Genomic DNA, 21,156 nt, shown 5'->3' on the forward strand with positions numbered 1-21,156 from the left:
AATTTCAACCATGAAACATAGACAAAGTTATAAATTACACATTAAATCCACGAGGATAGGGTAATTTAAACTGTTGACATACAGACAAATTCTTAAATAACATAACCCTGCAACTTGATTCAGTAAATTTTGTGTTGCAAACCTCCTTTGGGGAAATTAAAATAAACAGCACCGCCCAGTAGGATGGTATTGCTTTAGATCTTCAGAAATATTTTGGCAATGCTCCACACAAAAAGATTTCTAATTAAACTAAAAGCCACAGCACGAAACATTTTACCAACAGGAAGTCAAGCTTAGACACTGTTGGAATGCTCGATACAGGAGTAGGCAACCTGGCCTCTCAAGCCTGCTCTAACATTTAATAAGATCAAGGCTGATCTGATCATGGACTCAGCTCCACTTTCCTGCCCGATCCCCATATCACTTTATTGCCTTATCGCTCAAAAATCTATCTGTCTCCACCTTAAATATATTCAATGACCCACCCTCCACAGTTCTCTGGGGCAGAGAATTCCATAGATTTACAACCCTTTGAGAAGAAATTCCTCCTCATCTCAGTTTTAAGTGGGCAGCCCTTTATTCTGAGACCATGTCCACTAGTTTTAGTTTCCCCTATGAGAGGAAATATCCTCTCTGCATCTACCTTGGCTAGCCTCCTCATTATCTTATATGTTTCGATACGATCACCTCTCATTCTTCTGAACTCCAATGAGTATAGGCCCAAAACCTTTCATAAGTCAACCCCTTCATCTCCGGAATCAATCTAGTGAACCTTCTCTGAACAGTCTCCAATGCAAGTATATCCTTCCTTAAATACGGAGACCAAAACTGTACGCAGTACTCCAGGTGTGGCCTCACCAATACCCTGTACAGTTGTCGCAAGACTTCTTTGCTTTTATACTCTATCCCCCCTTGCAATAAAGAGCAACATTACATTTGCCTTCTTGATTACTTGCTGTACCTGCATACTAACTTTTTGTGTTTCATGCACAAGGACCCCCAGGTCCCTCTGTACTGCAATTTTTCTTCAGTTAAATTAGAATTCACTTTTCTACCAAAGTGGATAATCTCACAGTTTCCAACATTATACTCCATCTGCCAAATTTTTGCCCACTCACTTAGCCTGTCTATTTCTCTTCGCAGATTTTTTGTGTCCTCCTCACAACTTGCTTTCCCACCCATCTTTGTATCATCAGCAAACTTGGCTACAAGTCATTAATATAGATTGCAAACAGTTGAGGCCTTAGCACCGATCGCCATGGCACCCCACTAGTTACTGTTTGCCAACCAGAAAATGACCCATTTATCCCAACACTGTTTTCAGTTAATCAGCCAATCCTCTATCCATTCTAATATATTACCCCAACCCTGTGAACTTTTATCTTGTGCCTTATCTGGCACCTTATTGAACGCCTTCTGGAAATCCAAATACACCACATCTACTGGTTCCCCCTTATCCACCTTGCTCGTTACATCCTCAAACAATTCCAGCAAATTTGTCAAAAAATGATTTCCCTTTCATAAAACTATACTGACTCTGCTTGATTGAATTATGCTTTTCCAAATGTTCTGCTACTGCTTCCTTAATAATGGACTCCAGCATTTTCCCCAACGACAGATGTTAGGCTAACTGGGCTATAGTATCCTGCTTTTTGTCTGCCTCCTTTTTTAAAAAAAAATAGGGCGTTACATTTGCGGTTTTCCAATAGAAATATGAATGTACAATAAATGTGACTACGCATCAGACTATTAATTACAGATCATCTAAATTAATTCTTTAAGAACATAACAGACTTTTAGCAAAATTAGAGCCCATGGAATTAAAGAGACAGTGGCAGCGTGGATATAAAATTGGCTAAGGGACAGAAAGCAGAGAATAGTGGGGGAACATTTGTTTATCATACTGGAGGAAAGTATATAGAGGTGTCTCCCAAGGGGCAGTATTAGGACCACTACTCTTTGATATATGTTACTGACCTGGACTTGGGTATAAAGGGCATATTTTCAAAGTTTGCAGATGACACAGAACACAGAAATGTATCAAACAATGGAGGAGGATAGTAACAGATTTCAAGAGGACATAGACAGACTGGTGAAAGGGGCAGACACAGGGCAGATGAAATTTAACAGAGAGAAGTGTGAAGTGATACATGTTGGTAGGAAGAATGAGGCAAGACAGTATAAACTAAATTATACAATTTAAAGAATGACAAGAGCTGGGGGTGTATGTACACAAATTTTTGAAGATGGCAGCACAAGTTGAGAATGCTGTTAATAAAGTATATGAGATCCTTAGCTTTATTAATAGAGGCATAGAAGTTCTGCTAAACCTTTTAGAACACTGGTTGGGTCTCAGCAGGTGTATTGGCCTGTAATTTGTGGTCCATGGCGAAGCAAAGGTGTTCACCGCTGGCCCCAGAGAAAACTGCCCACAACGATCTCGATCTGTCTGGCAAGTAGTTTGGCTTTTTCGATGTAAAGTTGAGATCAGTGCAGTGCAGTGCAGTGTGAATTCCATAGTGCAAGCTGCTGTCAAAGCAGCCAATCACAATGCAGAATTTTCACAGACTAGGTACCAAGAAGTGAAGCAGCTCCTTTTATTCTGACTTTTTAAAAAAAATGTTAGAGAGCAAAACAAAGATTGGGGCTCTCACATGGGGAAATTGTAAACCTGAAATAAAGATGAAAAAATTAAAAAATGTTTCTTAAAAATTGTAATTTTCATTGTGGAGAAATTTGACATTCCACAAAAATGAAAATTGTTTTTTCAGAGCCATAACATTTGTTTAGCAGCCAATACACTGTTAAAACCCCAGTTACACCTAACCCCATAAGGTCTAACTTTTAATGCGGTATTTAACAGCAATATTCCTGCAGAAAATACCAAGTTTGTCAGTTTCACTGACTTCACTAATTGTCAGCTATGAGAGGGGATCCACAGTGCAGCCAGTGTCGGAGCAGTGAATGATTGACTGCAACTTCAGGATTTGCACCTTCAGGATGTGCATGCGCTAAATCCTGAAGTTGCGATCAGTTTCAAAGGGGTAATATCAGCGAATGCTATTCGTTCCTGTTACAACCCACCGCAAATTCCAGCCACCACATTGTAGGAAGGATGTCAAGGCCTTGGAGAGGGTGCATAATGGTACTAGAGATGAGGGACTTCAATTATGTGGAGGCTGGAAAAACTGGGTTGTTGTCTTTACCGAACTTTGCTGCCCGTGTCCTAACTCGCACCAAGTCCCATTCACCCATCACCCCTGTGCTCAATGACCTACATTGGCTCCCGGTTAAGCAACATCTCCATTTTAAAATTCTCATCCTGATTTTCAAGTCGCTCCATTGCCTCGCCCCTCCCCATCTCTAATCTACTCCAGCCCTACAATCCTCCAAGCTATCTGCTCTTCTCCAATTCTAGCCTCTTGACTATCTTCGATTTTAATCGTTGCACCATAGGCGGCCATGCCTTCAGCTGCCAAGACCCTAAACTCTGGAATTCCTTCCCTAAACCTCTCCACCTATCTACCAACGTGCCCTGTAATTTATTTATTTATTTAGAGCGCACTGTCCCTTGAAGGGGCTGCAGGGTCCATTCAAACTTCGGCGCATACACGTTTTTTCCATTGAAAAACCACCAAGCGGCCTGCGCAGGAGCTTCAGACAACTAAACAAGAATATTGCTCTTTTTCCTCCTTTAAGACCTACCTCTTTGATTTGCCCTAATATGGCTCATTGTCAAATTTTGTTTGATAGCACTCCTGTGAAGTGCCTTGGGATGTTTTACTATGTCATAGGTGCTATATAAATACACATCGTTGTAGTTGAGCAGAGAAGATTTGATGTGTATTCAAAATCATGAAAGGTTTTGATAAGAGTAACTACTGTTTCCAGTGACAGCAGGGTTGGTAACCAGAGGGCACCGATATAAGACAATTGGCAAAAGAGCCAGAGGTGACATGAGGAAACTTTTTTTTTAAAAACACAGCGAGTTGTTGTGATCTGGAATACACTGCCTGAAAGGGTGGTGGATGCAGATTCAATAGTAACTTTCAAAGGGAATTGGATAAATACTTGAAGGAAAGTATTTGCAGGGTTCTGGGAAGAGAACGGGGGAGTGGGACGAGTTGGCTAACTCTACCAAAGAGCCAGCACAGGCAATGGGTCGAATGGCCTCCTTCTGTAATGTCTCAAAATCACTGGCTTTCCAAACCTTCACGTTACTCACTTTCACTTGCAATCTAAATCTCCCAAACTACAACAAAATTTGGCTTCTGTAGATTTGCAAAATCAATTTAAAATGTCAAGATCCATGGCAACTTCCACAGTGGCTAAGCAACAGTAATCAAGATTAATACCTTGCTGCATATTTTGTAACCTTTTATATATATATTTTACTTATTCATAACCCCAATACAGAAATTGCTGATCTCGACTGGATTATTTAGAAGGGCTTCCAGCAAATCAAAAAGTTAACAGCTTTACAAAAACAAAGGTTAACGTTACCTAGTGAATAGATAATGCAATTATATGCCACCATGTAATCTATTACAACTCATCTCTTTTGAACTAAAATATTAAGTACAATCAGAACTATTTCAGCTGTCCCAGATCCTATTCCGTCCATTGGGGCGCTAAATGTACAATGAGCGGACGGAAAAGCTGACTATCCACTCCAAAAGCAGATGGTTGTCAACTAGTCGAACGTAAAGATGATGAGCTAGGAGAAAAGGTTGTAAAGGCTTAAACTATCTATAAAGAAAGCAGCTAGGGGAGAAAGAGAAGGAAATTCGTCGAAGTTTGTAAGATGGTACGGGTTGAACCTCCCTTATCGGGCACCCTCGGGACCTGGCCTGTTCTGAATGAGGGATATTTCCAGATAAGGGGAGGTCACGTGTTTTCAGTGTGTGTGCACACCAATTGGCTGGAACAACTGTCAGTCAGACAGCCAGAGCTCACATTGGAGACCAAACTATTCTAGAGTTCTAGAGTTAGAATATTCTCAAAATTTATGGAATGGTTAGCTGATCCAAAATACTAAAAAGGTAAGTATTTGAAAACATTTTCTGAACAATTTTTATTGGAATTTCCATCAGTGTGGTGTTGGTGGGTCGGCAGGCCATGAGGTATCGGCGGGCCCCGAGGTGTTCTAGGTTGAGGGGGCCTCTGCTACTGCTGATCACTTCTTTCTAGTAAGTGTGTGGATTTTCTGTTTAGGCGAATGATTTTATTAAATAACAAAGGAAAGGTATCACCATTGCGCCTAAAAAGGGAATAGGAAAGCTGGGGGGGGGGGGGGGGCGGGGGGGGAGTTGTGTGGATCGGAGTTCTGCGCATGCGCCACCTGGGAATGGCGGTGTCGGATAAGGGAGTCCCGGATAAGAGAGGCTCAACCTGTACGCAGTAAACCCAGATTTATTAAGTCAGAATAGTAGAATTAGTATATATAAATGGAGATTAGTGAAAATCCAATTAGATAAAGAGCAGCTTTTTGTTACTCTGACTGGGGGGGGGGGGAAGAGAGACAGGGAGAGGGAGAGAGACAGCGAGGGCAGGGAGAGCGAGGGGGGGGGGGAGGTGTCGACACAGAGGAGGGGGGGGAACGAGGAGGAGACAGAGGGGGGGGAGGAGGAGGAGGAGACACAGAGGGCGGGGGAGGGGAGGAAGAGAAGACACAGAGAGGGGAGGTGGGAGGAGGAGAAGACACAGAGAGGGGGGGTGGGAGGAGGAGGAGACACAGAGAGGGGGAGTGGGAGGAGGAGGAGGAGGAGGAGACAGAGAGGGGGGGAGGAGGAGGAGACAGAGAGTGGGGGGAGGAGGCAGAGAGGGGGGGGAGGAGGAGGCAGAGAGGGGGGGGGAGGAGGAGACAGAGAGGAGGGAGGAGACAGAGAGGGGGGAAAGAGGAGACGACGGGGGGGGGGGGGGGGAAGAAGGAAGAGGAGGAGGAGACACAGAGAGGGGGGGAAGAGACACAGAAAGGGGGGGAGGAGGAGGAGACACGGGGGGGGTGGGGGTGGAGGGGGAGAGAGGAGGAGGAGACGTGGGGGGGGGGGAAGAGGAGGAGATACAGAGAGGGGGGGGGAAGAAGAGGAGGAGACAGAGGGGGGGGGAGGAGACAGAGGGGGGGAGGAGACAGAAGGGGGGGAGGAGACAGAGAGGGGGGGGGAGGACAGAGAGAGGGGGAGGAGACAGAGGGGGGGGAGGAGGAGACAGAGGGGGGGGGAGAGGAGACAGAGGGGGGGGGGAGAGGAGACAGAGAGGGGGGGGGAGGAGACAGAGAGGGGGGGGGAGGAGACAGAGGGGGGGGGGAGGAGACAGAGGGGGGGGGAGGAAACAGAGGGGGGGGGAGGAGACAGAGGGGGGGGGGAGGAGACAGAGGGGGGGGGAGGAGACAGGGGGGGGGGAGGAGACAGGGGGGGGGGAGGAGACAGGGGGGGGGGGAGGAGACAGAGGGGGGGGAGGAGACAGAGGGGGGGGGGGAGGAGACAGAGGGGGGGGGGAGGAGACAGAGGGGGGGGGAGGAGACAGAGGGGGGGGGAGGAGACAGAGGGGGGGGAGGAGACAGAAGGGGGGGGGGAGGAGACAGAGGGGGGGAGGAGACAGAGGGGGGGGAGGAGACAGAGGGGGGGGAGGAGACAGAGGGGGGGGGAGGAGACAGAGGGGGGGGGGAGGAGACAGAGGGGGGGGGGAGGAGACAGAGGGGGGGGGGGAGGAGACAGAGGGGGGGGGAGGAGACAGAGGGGGGGGGAGGAGACAGAGGGGGGGGGAGGAGACAGAGGGGGGGGGAGGAGACAGAGGGGGGGGGAGGAGACAGAGGGGGGGGGAGGAGACAGAGGGGGGGGAGGAGACAGAGGGGGGGGGAGGAGACAGAGGGGGGGGGAGGAGACAGAGGAGGGGGGAGGAGACAGAGGGGGGGGGAGGAGACAGAGGGGGGGGGAGGAGACAGAGGGGGGGGGAGGAGACAGAGGGGGGGGGAGGAGACAGAGGGGGGGGGAGGAGACAGAGGGGGGGGGAGGAGACAGAGGGGGGGGAGGAGACAGAGGGGGGGGGAGGAGACAGAGGGGGGGGGAGGAGACAGAGGGGGGGGGAGGAGACAGAGGGGGGGGGAGGAGACAGAGGGGGGGGAGGAGACAGAGGGGGGGGAGGAGACAGAGGGGGGGGGAGGAGACAGAGGGGGGGGAGGAAACAGAGGAGGGGGGGAGGAGACAGAGGGGGGCGAGGAGACAGAGGGGGGGGAGGAGACAGAGGGGGGGGGGAGAGGGGGAAGAGGAGACGGGGGGGCGGGGGGGGGGGAAGAGAGGAGACGGGGAGGACGGGGGGGGCAGAGGAGACGGGGGGGCGGGGAAGAGGAAACGGGGGGCCGGGGAAGAGGAGACGAGGGGGCGGGGGGAGAGGAGACGAGGGGGCGGGGGGGGAGAGGAGACGGGGGGGCGGGGGGGGGAGAGGAGACGGGGGGGCGGGGGGGGAGAGGAGACGGGGGGGCGGGGGGGCGAGGAGACGGGGGGGGCGGGGGGGAGAGGAGACGGGGGTGGAGAGGAGACCCGGGGGAGAGAGGAGACCCGGGGGGAGAGGAGACCCGGGGGAGAGAGGAGACGGGGGGCGGGGGGGGAGAGGAGACGGGGGGGGCGGGGGGGGGAGAGGAGACGGGGGGGCGGGGGGGAGAGGAGACGGGGGGGGCGGGGGGGCGGGGGGGGAGAGGAGTCGGGGGGGGCGGGGGGGGGAGAGGAGACCCGGGGGAGAGAGGAGACGGGGGGGCGGGGGGGGAGAGGAGACGGGGGGGCGGGGGGGGAGAGGAGACGGGGGGGCGGGGGGGGAGAGGAGACGGGGGGGGAGAGGAGACCCGGGGGGGAGAGGAGACGGGGGGGGAGAGGAGACCCGGGGGAGAGAGGAGACGGGGGGCGGAGAGGAGACGGGGGGGCGGGGGGGAGAGGAGACGGGGCCGGGGGGGGAGAGGAGACGGGGGCGGGGGGAGAGGAGACGGGGGCGGGGGGAGAGGAGACGGGGGGAGAGGAGACGGGGGCGGGGAGAGAGGAGACGGGGGCGGGGGGGAGAGGAGACGGGGGGGCGGGGGGAGAGGAGACGGGGGGGGGAGAGGAGACGGAGGGGGAGAGGAGACCCGGGGGAGAGGAGACGGGGGGGCAGGGGGGGAGAGGAGACGGGGGGGGGCGGGGGGGAGAGGAGACGAGGGGGCGGGAGAGGAGACGGGGGGCGGTGAGGAGAGGAGACGGGGGGGGGGGAGGAGACGGGGGGGCGTGGGAGAGGAGGTGACAGAGAGGGTGGGGAGGCGAAGAAGGTGACAGAGGGGAGGGAGTAGGTGACAGAGAGGGGGGGAGGTGACAGAGAGGGGGGGAGGAGGTGACGAGGGGGGGGGAGGTGACAGGGGGGGGGAGGTGACAGAGGGGGGGGGGAGGTGACGGGGGGGGGGAGGTGACAGAGAGGAGGGGGGAAGGAGGTGACAGAGAGGTGGGGGGAAGGAGGTGACGGGGGGGGGGGGGGAAGAGATCAAAGAGGGCGGGGGAAATCAGAGAAGGGTGTGGGGAAATCAGAGGGAGAGTGGAGAGAGGGAAATCAGAGGGAGAGTGGGGAGGGGGAAATCAGAGGGAAAGGGGGGAGGGGGATCAGAGAAAGAGAGAAGTTCAGGAACTTGGTGGGGTGTAAAATGTACAGATCACACAGTGTGGATGGTAGAAGAATATGATCCATGTCTAAAGGGGGGTTGAGCTAGACTGGACGAAATCCAGAATCCCGACACTCACTATTCATGTCATACCCAATAAACCTGTTAACAATCAGTGACCGGCGGGGGCGGGGAGTGTAGATCAGCAATTTGGGCTGCAGGGGAAATTACTCGGTCATGAACTTGGGCGAGGGGAATGGGACAGGAACTTGTTTGGGGGCTGCTGGGGGAAGCTCTTAACCTGTGAGAGTGAACTCTATCCTATCTGGAGTCGGCAGTCAGAATGGCTCAAATTACACTTTGATTCTGTGGGCTGGGCGGTTCTACTTACACATAAACTGCTGGGTGCGAGAGGTGGGCACCGGAGGGACTGGAGTGCATCATCACGCCCGGCAACCAAATTTTAATTTGATTTTACGTTTTTTAAGTTTAATTTGTCTTAATTGCCGGTGCTTTTAGTGTCCCCCTTCCCTTTTATAGGGGGCACTGGGGAAAATTGTGATTTTAGTGCCCCAAAAAAAAAAGAAAAACACAAAAAAAAAAGGGCCTTGTAAATGTCTGGAGTGTCACCCAGGTCGGGTGGCACCGTTTAATGTTTTTATGTTTTGCAGGTAAACTCAAAAGAGTTAAACTGCTGGGTGTGTCTTAGCCTACAAGGGGACCAATCAGTCATATGATCAAGGGGAACCAATCAGAGCTTTTAGGTGTTACAAATCGTCCAATATTTAAATACAACTAAAAAAACCATCATTCATTCATTGCATTACAATTTGTAGGGCACTGCTGCCAGAGAATGGCTCCGTCATTAGCCTAATATACAGTCACAGTACTTAATCCAAAAGTAATTCATTGACTCAAATGATTTGAGATGTTCTATGTGATAAGGTGCTATATAAATTAATGTATTTTTTTTTTACTTGGAGAGTAATAAATGTTTCGAATAATCTGTCAGGAAGATTAGAAGAGCCAAAAATGTTAACATGATTCAAAATAATGTTAGATGCTGCGATGGGAGGGAGTTATATTAAAAGATGAAGCTCGATAAGCCAAATAGCCATCGCTCATCCCTGACCAGCTGTTTTGTGTGATGATATTGCACAATAACTAGCTGCAGGCTCAATTGGAATACAGACAACAGTTCAGCTAGTTGAAACCATTCCTTCCTCTCTGCGTCAAACACCAGTTTCCAGCAACTTTAAGACTGAATGCAGATGTGTAACTATTTTGTAGTATCTACATTATGTAAATTATCCTACCTTTGTATTCTACACTTTAAGTTGACCCCACTTCACCAAAAGTTTACCTTACATTTTCAACAAAATCAATTAAAAGGTTTTATCAAAGACTAAATTGAACCGCAGCTATTGAAAACACACTGATAGTTGTTTTATATTTGATTTTAGCTATGATGTCCCACAAAATAAGTGTGCTGGTGACAGCTGAAGAAGCCTACTCAGGAAATTATCTATTTGCTGTCATGACTTTGATAAGGCAGTTATACTGCATATTTTGTGGCAGTGAAAAGCAGTCAAACAGCTTTGTATTGACAGAATGTGTAGGATAACTAGAGGATAAAATCATTCAAATTGCCTTCAAGAAAGTACTCGGAGCTCGGGCTTCTGCACTTTTATACCAACTACAGTATACCTACAAAGCAAACTTTAAACATTTGAAGTGGCATTTTCAAAAGATTTTAATATTAGTAGACAGCTCACACAGCTGTTTTCCCTCAGAGTGATGCACAGCTGAAAGTTTGTTTTGGGTCCACTGCTCTTTGATTGTACCTGTAATACAACACCAACCTTGGACTACTGTCAACAGTAATATGCTTAGCAACATCCACACTGCCACATTATTACATAACTTGCATCTGCAATTCACACATTTTCAAACACCCTTGTGTTATTTGGAATTATACTGTACCTGAGGAGTTATCTAGCCATACAAGTAAGTAAATGGTTATAGAAAATAGCTATTTGGGGAACTCAAGCATAACATTGTGCTAGCAGTTAAGGAATACTAAAACTAAAAAGGTTCTGGAGGCACATTGTTATTTGGTAGCAGCTCTCCTCTTCAGGGTAAGCTTTAATTTTGCAGGGCTCATGTGCAGAGCTCAACAAATGTAACTTTCATTTAGATGAATGTGCTTCAATGATGTCTAACATGGGACTCTTTATGCAGCCCATCCACTTAGTAGCAAAGGATTCCTTGTTTTGATTTTTTTTTAAAAAGACAGATCTAGGGCAATTTTTTTTTACAAGACATATGTCTATTAGTAGCTTTGCGCTCAGTGATTATGTTAAGAATTTACACGTGATGGGAGGATCTCGCTGGCAGATGTGAAGAAAGCAAACCTGCTTCTCTTCTCCTGCTCAGAATTACAGGGGAGTCTTCTTGTATCTTGTCTTTGCTCTAAAAGAAAGTAACTAGTTAGAAATAATTAAAGGCACTGGCCTAGAACTTTGTTTCAGGCGGTGGCACACAACAGGCGGTATTGGATCGGCCGCCTGTTATACGCAGCGTCTGATATTGTGATCAGCGCCTGATCAGCCACTGCCCGAGACGAATTTCTAGGCCATTGACGCTTTAACTGCTAAAAGATTCTCAGTTATCATATTGTGTTATATCTTTCCATTAGAAGGTTTTGCATCATTTTCCACACCTATGCACCTGGTATGATGAACTGATTTCACGATACTTTTCGGGCATTCAAAGCACTCATACAAATTACTTACTTATATTGTATTCCTGAACACTGTTTATGTAACCATAAAGTGCCGAATATCCAAAAATGATGATCATGATGACATCTCCACTATCCATTTCAATGATATGTGCAGAATGTCCTTCCACATCATACTGTTGGCCATGGGCTAGAACTGTTGGTGTCTTTTTAGTCCATGTTAAAGTGGGGATATTGAAGATCCATAGTTCATTTGTGATATTTCCATTATCAGTATCAATTTTTCCTCCATACATGTAAATATCATCCTGGAAAGGAAGAAATGTCACTTAAATAAAATTAATTAAAGGGATCATCAATGACTTTTGTTTATGTGCATCACATTACATTTTTTTTTAAGTGGACAAGTCAAAGCTTTCTTTCTAATCATTGCATTGAACTTCTGCCTTAACCTCCACTGGCAATACCCAATCAATTCAATGAGGTTTAAAAACTGAATCAAATTAAACAGCAGAGTTCAAGGAATACATCTTACTTCACAGACAAAAGTCGTTAACTTGAAAATAAGATCAAATATTATTCCATTATATCAAAGATTCACTTTTTAATTACATAGTTCAAGACATATTGATTCACACCAATGGTAAATAGTCTGTAGCTTAACATTTGCCTAAGTGAATATAAAAAAACTATAATTACGGGCCACTATCAGCAATCAGACTAGAAATTTATTATTTGGGCCCAGGGTGTTCTCTGGTCCCAAATGGGGGCATTTTCTGCCACATTGACGAAGAATTCATTGTGAAGAATTACAGATGCAAACCAACATCCTTTTTTTTTTCCCACACACTTCTTTGGAGCTCCAATATGTTGCAGCACAGCAATGCTCATGCAGCCCTTCCAAAAACTATGACACAATACTGTAGGTTTTTATAGCAAATATGGTATGCAAATCATGATAATTGGGAAAGTTTGAAATAGCTTATTTAACCAGTTCCTAATAGTGAAATTCAGGTACCTGTGATAAAACCTTGCTTTGGACCACATTCCACTTGATATTTAATTTTAATAAAGCACCATTTGAAATAGTTTACATTATTGTCACTGTCGACACTGCACTGGAGTGTCTGGGCTGATACTCTAGTACACTGTCAGAGGTGCCGTCTTTTGGATGAAATGTTAAACCGAGACCCCATCTGCTTTCAGGTGGATGGAAAGGATCCTATGACATTATTTTGAAGAAGTGCAGGGGAGTTGTCCCCAGAGTCCTAGCCAATATTTACCCCTCAAACAACATCACTAAAATAGATTCTGGTAATTATCACATTGCTGTTCATCAAAGCTTGCTGTGCGCAATTTGGCTGCCGCATTTCCTATATGACAACAGGGACTACACTTCAAAAAGTGCTTTGGGACATCTGGTGGTCATGAAGGCTCTATATAAATGCAAGTCCTTCTTTCTTTTCAGTTTATGCTACCACTGTATCACCATTTTGCTGCGGTCAAATAATCCAAAAACACATTCAATAGAACACATGATAGCTAACAGGACAAACCGAGTCGTCAGATAATATCTTAAAATCACATGGTTTAAGTTATTTATTTGCACAGATTTGAAAATAATTAATAGAACGTTCTTTAATTCTAAAGCATTTTTAATATACAGAATTCATTCTGCAACCGCCCCCCACCACCTCTCAGGACAACTGGGGATGAGCAATGAAGCAGGGTCACTCACACCCTGAGAACACATAAAAGATGATTGCGCAATCTGTGCTTTTATTCTTGTAATTACCAGCTAAATTGTCAACTCATCTCAAACATTTTTTGGTTATAGATCCGGTACAGGACTTCTAACTTTTATGCTGGATAGTTAACTCCTCTTTTCTTTTCTCACCAATTGTATTCTTAAGCAGAAGAGCAACTAGCAACCTCGATGCTGACCAGTTCAACCAAGCAAGGCAGTCTGGTCTAAAATATTACACCACAGATAATCTGCTGCACCAGTAGAGAGATTGTATCTGTGTAATTTGTTTTTTTTAAACTAGAAGATCTCCTGGCTTGGTGTCAAAAATATTTTTATTGATATCGTTCTTGGGACGTTTTGCTTCATCAAAGACGCTATATAAATGCAAGTTGCTGTTGGTGCATGATTGTTGTTCCAACACAAATCAAATAGCTAACAGAAAACAACACTGCACTCTGGTGGCAAAATAGAACATAAAAGCAATTATCATGATGCCAATGGCTATTATAACATTCCTTACACTCACTTTCCTAATTTCTAAATTATGACAAGCATTTTATCTTCATTCACATACCACATTTTTCCAAATATACCAACATATATTAGTTGTACTGTATTTGAATAGCTTTCGGTGATATCTGTGGCCATCGAAAGCATGAGTGATTACTTCAATATTAAATAAAAAGGAGAGTATTGATTTTGTAGATACCTTGGATTGTGGTAGAGTGAACTTAAATGAAAAATGGACTACATCTGATCAATTTTATATTTGGTTTTCTTTTTGACAAGTTACTCAAACATGAAAACAATTGTAATTAATTTTAATCATATTGATTGTGGAGGAATTAAAGTATTCCTAAATCTAAACAAACAAATTAATTGAGTTAAGAGAGTGAAATTAATCACACTCGCCATTATAAGTTTGTAAAAAATTCAGCAATTTGCAGCGAAGAGATCTGCCACGAGATAATGGAGCAGTCCATACCCGCATGCAGCAAGACCTGGATGACATTCAGGCTTGGGCAGGTAAGTGGCAAGTAATATTCGCACCACACAAGAGCCAGGCAATGATTACCTCTAACAAGCAAGAGTCTAACCACCGCCCCTTGACATTCAACAGCATCACAATCACCGAATCCCACGCCATCAACATCCTGGGTGTCACCATATACCAGAATCTTAACTGGACCAATCACATAAATACTATGACAACAAGAGGTCAGAGGCTGGGTATTTTGTGGAAAGTGTCTCACCGCCTGACTTCCCAAAGCCTTTCCACCATCTACAAAAACAGGTCAGGAGTGTGATGAAATACTCTCCACTTGTCTGGACGAGTGCAGCTCCAACATTTCTCCCCTGTACCGCACTCTCTCCACCGCACTCACTTACCATTCGATAAATATTGATGCACTGTTAGACTATTAACTAAATCAGGCTCATTATTAAATCTAATATGGGCTGCCGAAGGCATCTGTCCTGTTACCGCATATGTCAAGTGGCCCCTTCTGGAAAATGATTACATGTGAATGTAGAGGTATGATAGAATGAGCCTTGGGTGAAATACCATCCACAATCAAAATGGCATGCTGACATTTATCATTCAGGCTTGCACATTGAAAACAGTCACTTGAGAGATGCCAGAGGAATCCTATACCCTAACATAAGTCAACACCTTCAGAAACAAAAGGACATTGGAAAGAAACAACAAAAGATTTTGCAGAGGTAAATGACTGCTTAAGTAATGGAATTCAATATGGATAAATCCATGTTAATGTGCAATTAATGAGTAATTCTCAAGCATGAATGAAATGTTAGTTATGTACATTAATTTTGAAAATTAGTTTTAATTATTTAAAATGTGCAAGAATTTGCATGTTAATATCCAACTTGATGTTCTGTGGTCCATCACTTGCTTTGTGGCAGCTCTATCATAATCAGTACAGTTAATTGGAAGTAGGCACACAAGGAGATAAACAAAAAGCAAAGTAAAACAAAATTATTCAGGAGAGATTGCAGGAAGAATGGTGGATGAAAGAAGAGATAAAGTAAGGATCTAGGAGAGCAACATTTCCTATTGTTCCACTGTTTATACAGTTTTATAAGACCAGGATAGACAGCTCACAACCTAAATGCAAATAATATGAAATTGCATTTTTTTTTAAATAAAGCATGATTACATATTCGTATATTTAGACTGAGTGTTGGGTGAAGACCATACAGACAATATCGTACATTGGTAAATTTAAAAAGAAAAATGCCAGGGCTCTGTATGTGAAAGTCAACCATGGAAAGACTGCTATCTAACTGAAACTGGAAACAAAGCTATAATATTACACCTACTCTGAAAAGTGATTTTAATAAATAATACATGCCAACAATGGTGCCGAGTTGTCAATGTCCAAAGATGTATAGGTAAAAATTAAACCGGTTTCTGGCTATTTCTTTTAGATCTACATTGATTTGGTTTTATTAATCTTCTTTATCCATCTAGCCATGTAACTATCTGCCTGTATGCTTGACTGCGCACATGGTTCTACGCTTTTGACAAGCTGCTTTGAGTATAATTATTTTTCCTGAACTCAAATGTGTGAAAGTCACTGACTTTGTGTCACTAGACAGGATTTATTCCCTAGAAGTGCCAACAAATCAAACTGAAACCAAAATATAATTGCAAGGTAAATTTGCATAATCCTGAAACTAATTACTCTGGAAGAACGATATTAACTCTTTCCAGCATGATCCAGAGCTTTCCATCATAGTTGAAGTTGCAGTGCCAATTAATCACAGGGAAAAAAAAAATCATCCCCATTATTCAATTTAGGATTTCTCCTCCTTTCCTAATTTATGTCCCAGCTCACCAAAGTCACTTAAATCTTCAGACTGTCAAATGGGCCATGGTTATTTTCAGCACCATGGATAAAAAAAGCAAGAAAAAGCAATGGGCAGATTTTGCTGCAGGAGGGAATCGAATGGCATCTGCCATTAGTTAGACTTGCCCTTGCACATTTAGATTTTTTAAGAGGGAAACCGGGCATCTGGGACCTGAGTGAACAGGACATGAGACTCTTTAACCAATCAGATTGAAGAATTGAGAAATTAACAGCACAAGGACTGAGAAGGAAGTGTAAATTAGAGTGGGTAAACACAGTGTCAAATCAGGTAGAGAGCGAAATAAAGGGAGAGAGAGAGATTGGGTTAAGAGACAGAAAAAGAGACAAAGCAAAAGTAAAAAATATTTAAATTTGAAATATTTTAAATCTCCATCAACAATTAAAACCTGAAGGAATGAGACGCCACACTTGTAATTAACACTCATCATGTCGGTAAGAGTATTTAGACAGGAATGGACAAGACTTCACTTTCTGTGACGAGTTTAGTTTGTATCTACCGTGCCAAATACAGCAACTGCACGCAATTCAAAGCATTTCAATGGTGAGGCAGACATCGAGTTGTTTTTGCGAAGCTAACAGAGGAGCAGCATAAGTCGGACAACAGCTTTTGGATATTTGAGTTTAACAGGGCACCTGCCCGTCACCTGAAGTTGCTGTACCATTTCCATAGGCATCATTTGCCTCAGTTATTTTGACAGGACAATCTGGGCCATTATGGAAGTGAGTGAGGCTCCTAAGGGAAATGCTTGCTATAGCAGAGCAGAGCGGAGAGCAGGAAAGGGGGCAGGGGAGCACAATAGAGCAAGGGAGGGAGGGAGTGAGCAGCGGTGGGGTAGAGAGGGAGAGAGTGCAGTAGAGAGGGGAGGAGAAAGCAGATGAATGGAGAGAAGGAAAATGGGAGAAGTCGGGTGGGTTAGAGGGAAATTGAGATGTGGTAGGAGAAGGAGAGAAACAACATCTTTTTTCCATAATGTATTTTATTAGATCATTTCTCCTCTTCCCTCCTTAAGACATTGGGACAGTTTTTAACTTCTAGCCACAACAGGCAAGAAATCAGCAAAGTGGTGGCACTGCCCGTCATGTATTGATGTTTGGGGTTGTGCACAACCCGAGGAAGTATATGGTCTGTATTCATTCTTGGGAAAGAGCCAGCCGATAATAGTTAGTGAAACTGAATGGCATGCCGGTATCAATGGAGCTGGACACGGGTGCGAGTCAGTCGATAATGAGCCAAAGGACATTTGACAAGCTGTAGGACACTGAGGCGGTGAAGCCTAAGCAGAGTCCAGTCAATGCCAAGTTGCGTACTTATTCCAAGGAACTCATACCAGTGATTGGCAGTGCAGTTGTCAAGGTGTCATATGATGGATGGCGTGGTTCATGATCTTCCGTTATGGATCGTCCCAGGCAATGGTCCAACGCTGTTCGGCAGAAATTGGTTCGAGAAAATCAAGTGGAATTGGAACGATATCAAAGTATTGTCGTCGCTGGATGACACTTCGTGTGCTCAAGTGTTGAAGAAGTTTCCTTCTTTGTTTGAACCGGGCATTGGAAATTTTACGGGAGCCAAGGTGCAGATTCATCTGGATTCTGATGCAAGGCCTGTCTATTCTCTATATGATGAGGTCGAAGGTTGAAATTGAGCTGAAGAGACTCTAATGTGAAGGGGTCATATCACCGGTCGAGTTTAACGAGTGGGCCAGTCCTATTGTTCCTGTGTTGAAGAGTGATGGCACTGTCAGGAATTGTGGAGACTACAAGGTTACATAAGAACTAGGAACAGGAGTAGGCCATCTAGACCCTCGAGCTTGCTCCGCCATTCAACAAGATCATGGCTGATCTGGCCGTGCACTCAGTTCCACTTACCCGCCCGCTCCCCATAACCCTTAATTCCATTATTGGTTAAAAATCTATCTGTGATTTGAATACATTCAATGAGCTAGCCTCAACTGCTTCCTTGGGCAGAGAATTCAACAGATTCACAACCCTCTGGGAGAAGAAATTCCTTCTCAACTCGGTTTTAATTGGCTCCCCCGTATTTTGAGGCTGTGCCCCCTAGTTCTAGTCTCCCCGACCAGTGGAAACAGCCTCTCTGCCTCTATCTTGTCTATCCCTTTCATTATTTTAAATGTTTCCATAAGATCACCCCTCATCCTTCTGAACTCCAACGAGTAAAGACCCAGTCTTCTCAATCTATCATCATAAGGTAACCCTCTCATCTCCGGAATCAGCCTAGTGAATCGTCTCTGTACCCCCTCCAAAGCTAGTATATCCTTCCTTAAATAAGGTGACCAAAACTGCATGCAGTACTCCAGGTGCGGCCTCACCAATACCCTGTACAGTTGCAGAAGGACCTCCCTGCTTTTGTACTCTATCCCTCTCGCAATGAAGGGCAACATTCCATTCGCCTTCCTGATTACCTGCTGCATCTGCAAACTAACTTTTTGGGATTCATGCACAAGGACCCCCAGGTCCCTCTGCACCGCAGCATGTTGTAATTTCTCCCCATTCAAATAATATTCCCTTTTACTGTTTTTTTTTCCCCCAAGGTGGATGACCTCACATTTTCCAACATTGTATTCCATCTGCCAAACCTTAGCCCATTCGCTTAACCTATCTAAATCTCTTTGCAGCCTCTCGTCTACACAACCCGCTTTCCCACTAATATTTGTGTCATCTGAAAATGTTGTTGCACTACACTGTCCCCTCTTCCAGGTCATCTATGTATATTGTAAACAGTTGTGGTCCCAGCACTGATCCCTGTGGCACACCACTAACTACCGATTGCCAACCTGAAAAGGACCCATTTATCCCGACTCTCTGCTTTCTATTAGTTAGCCAATTCTCTATCCATGCCAATACATTTCCTCTGACTCCGCGTACCTTTATCTTCTGCAGTAACCTTTTGTGTGGCACCTTATCAAATGCCTTTAGGAAATCCAAATACACCACATCCATCAGTACACCTCTATCCACCATGCTCGTTATATCCTCAAAGAATTCCAGTAAATTAGTTAAACATGATTTCCCCTTCATGAATCCATGTTACGTCTGCTTGATTGCACTATTCCTATCTAGATATCTCGCTATTTCTTCCTTAATGATAGCTTCAAGCATTTTCCCCACTACAGATGTTAAACTAACTGGCCTACAGTTACCTGCCTTTTGTCTGCCCCCCTTTTTTAAACAGAGGCGTTACATAAGTTGCTTTCCAATCCGATGGTACCTCCCCAGAGTCCAGAGAATTTTGGTAGATTATAACGAATGCATCTGCTATAACTTCCGCCATCTCTTTTAATGCGCTGGGATGCATTACGATTAACCAAGTTTCGAAACAGGATCAGTATCCGTTACCGAGAGCTGATGACCTGTTCGCCATGTTAGCTGGTGGAAAGTCGTTCACTAAACTGGATTGGACGTCGGCCTATATGACACAGGAGCTTGTCAACACTTCGAAGCAACTTACCTGCATCAACACCCATAAAGGACTGTTTGTCTACAACAGGTGTCCTTTTGGAATTCGTTTGGCTGCAGCCATATTTCAGAGGATTACGGAAAGTCGACTAAAGTCCGTCCCTGGAACTGTCATGTTTCAAGATGAAATTCTGGTCACAGGTCATGACACTGCTGAACATCTGAACATCCGAACATCCTGGAGGAAGTTCGACATCGACTGGACAAAGTAGGACTCAGGCTGAAACGTTCAAAGTGTGTCTTCATGGCACCTGAAGTTGAATTCCTGGGGAGGAAGATTGCTGCTGAAGGAATCAGGCCTACGGATTTGAAAACCAAGGCCATCAAAAATGTACCCAGGCTGCAGAATGTGATGGAGCTGCATTCATTCCTTGGGCTACTCAACTACTTTGGTAATTTTTTTTTACCTGTAGTGAGCACTTTACTCGAGCCACTGCACATGCTGCTCAGAAAGGGTGACAACTGGGTCTGGGGTGTATCTCAAGATTGAGCTTTTGGAGAAAGATAAGAATCTGCTCTATTCAAACAAGCTGCTTGTTCACTATGATCCGTGTAAGCGCCTTGCATTGGCCTATGATGCTTCATCATATGGGGTTAGCTGTATACTCCAACAAGTAAATGAGTCGGGTAAATTACAACCTGCTACGTATGCTTCGAGAAGTTTGTCAAAAGCGGAAAGAGCTTACAGCATGGTAGAAAAAGAAGCTTTGGCCTGTGTGTATGGGGTTAAAAAAAATGCACCAGTACCTGTTTGGTCTTCGCTTTGAACTTGAAACGGATCACAAGCCACTCATTTCACTGTTTTCGGAAAACAAAGGTATTAATACCAATGCATCGTCCCGCATTCAGAAGTGGGCGTTGACGCTGTCTGCCTATGATTATGTTATTCGTCACAGACTGGACACTGAGAATAGTGCTGACGCACTGAGTCGTCTGCCTTTGCCCACACCTGATATGGAGATGCCTCAACCTGCAGATCTACTGTTAGTAATGGAGGCTTTTGAGAGTGAAGGTATCCCTGTCACTGCTCAATAAGTTAGAATCTGGACCAGCCATGACCCTATTTTATCTGTTGTAAAATGTTGTGTCCTCAGTGGTGATTGGTCTGCAATACCCATGGAGATTTATGAGACCAAATCTTACAACCGTCGCAAAGCATAACTGTCCAGTCAGAATGTCTACTGTGGGGTAATCGTGTTGTTATGCCCAAGAAAGGCAGAGAAAGATTTGTACGTGAACTACATGGCACTCATCCTGGCATTGTCATGATGAATGCCACTGCCAGGGCTCATGTTTGATGGCCTGGAATTAACTCTGATCTGGAATCGTGTGTGCATCAGTGCAATACTTGCATGCAGCTAAGTAAAGTACCAGCGGAATCTCCGCTGAGTCTTTGGTCGTGGCCATCTAAACCATGGTCAAGGATACATATCGATTTTGCGGGCCCTTTCCTGGGAAAGATGTTTTTTTGTTGTGGTGGATGCATATTCAAAGTGGATAGAGTGTATTATGATGTCATCCAGCATGTCCATAGCTACCATTGAGAGCCTTCGTGTCATATTTGCTCTCACGGTTTGACTGACATTGCTGTGAGCGACAACAGATCTTGCTTCACAAGTCTGGAGTTTCAAGAGTTCATAAAACTCAATGGTATTAAACATGTGAGATCAGCCCCATTCAAATCTGC

General features: G+C 45.4%; 1 protein-coding gene across 2 annotated transcripts in view; it reads right to left on the bottom strand.

Annotated features, from left to right (window-relative positions):
- Positions 1–21,156, bottom strand: part of atrnl1b (attractin-like 1b) — a 1,062,984-nt gene that overhangs the window by 880,247 nt on the left and 161,581 nt on the right. For both annotated transcript variants that reach the window (XM_070876576.1, XM_070876575.1), the window contains exon 8: positions 11,410–11,665. In XM_070876576.1, the coding sequence (XP_070732677.1) occupies positions 11,410–11,665 (256 nt within the window). The remainder of the gene's footprint in view (positions 1–11,409; positions 11,666–21,156) is intronic.

This window comes from Pristiophorus japonicus, chromosome 3, assembly GCF_044704955.1.
Source record: "Pristiophorus japonicus isolate sPriJap1 chromosome 3, sPriJap1.hap1, whole genome shotgun sequence".
Classification (NCBI taxonomy): Eukaryota; Metazoa; Chordata; class Chondrichthyes; family Pristiophoridae; genus Pristiophorus; species Pristiophorus japonicus.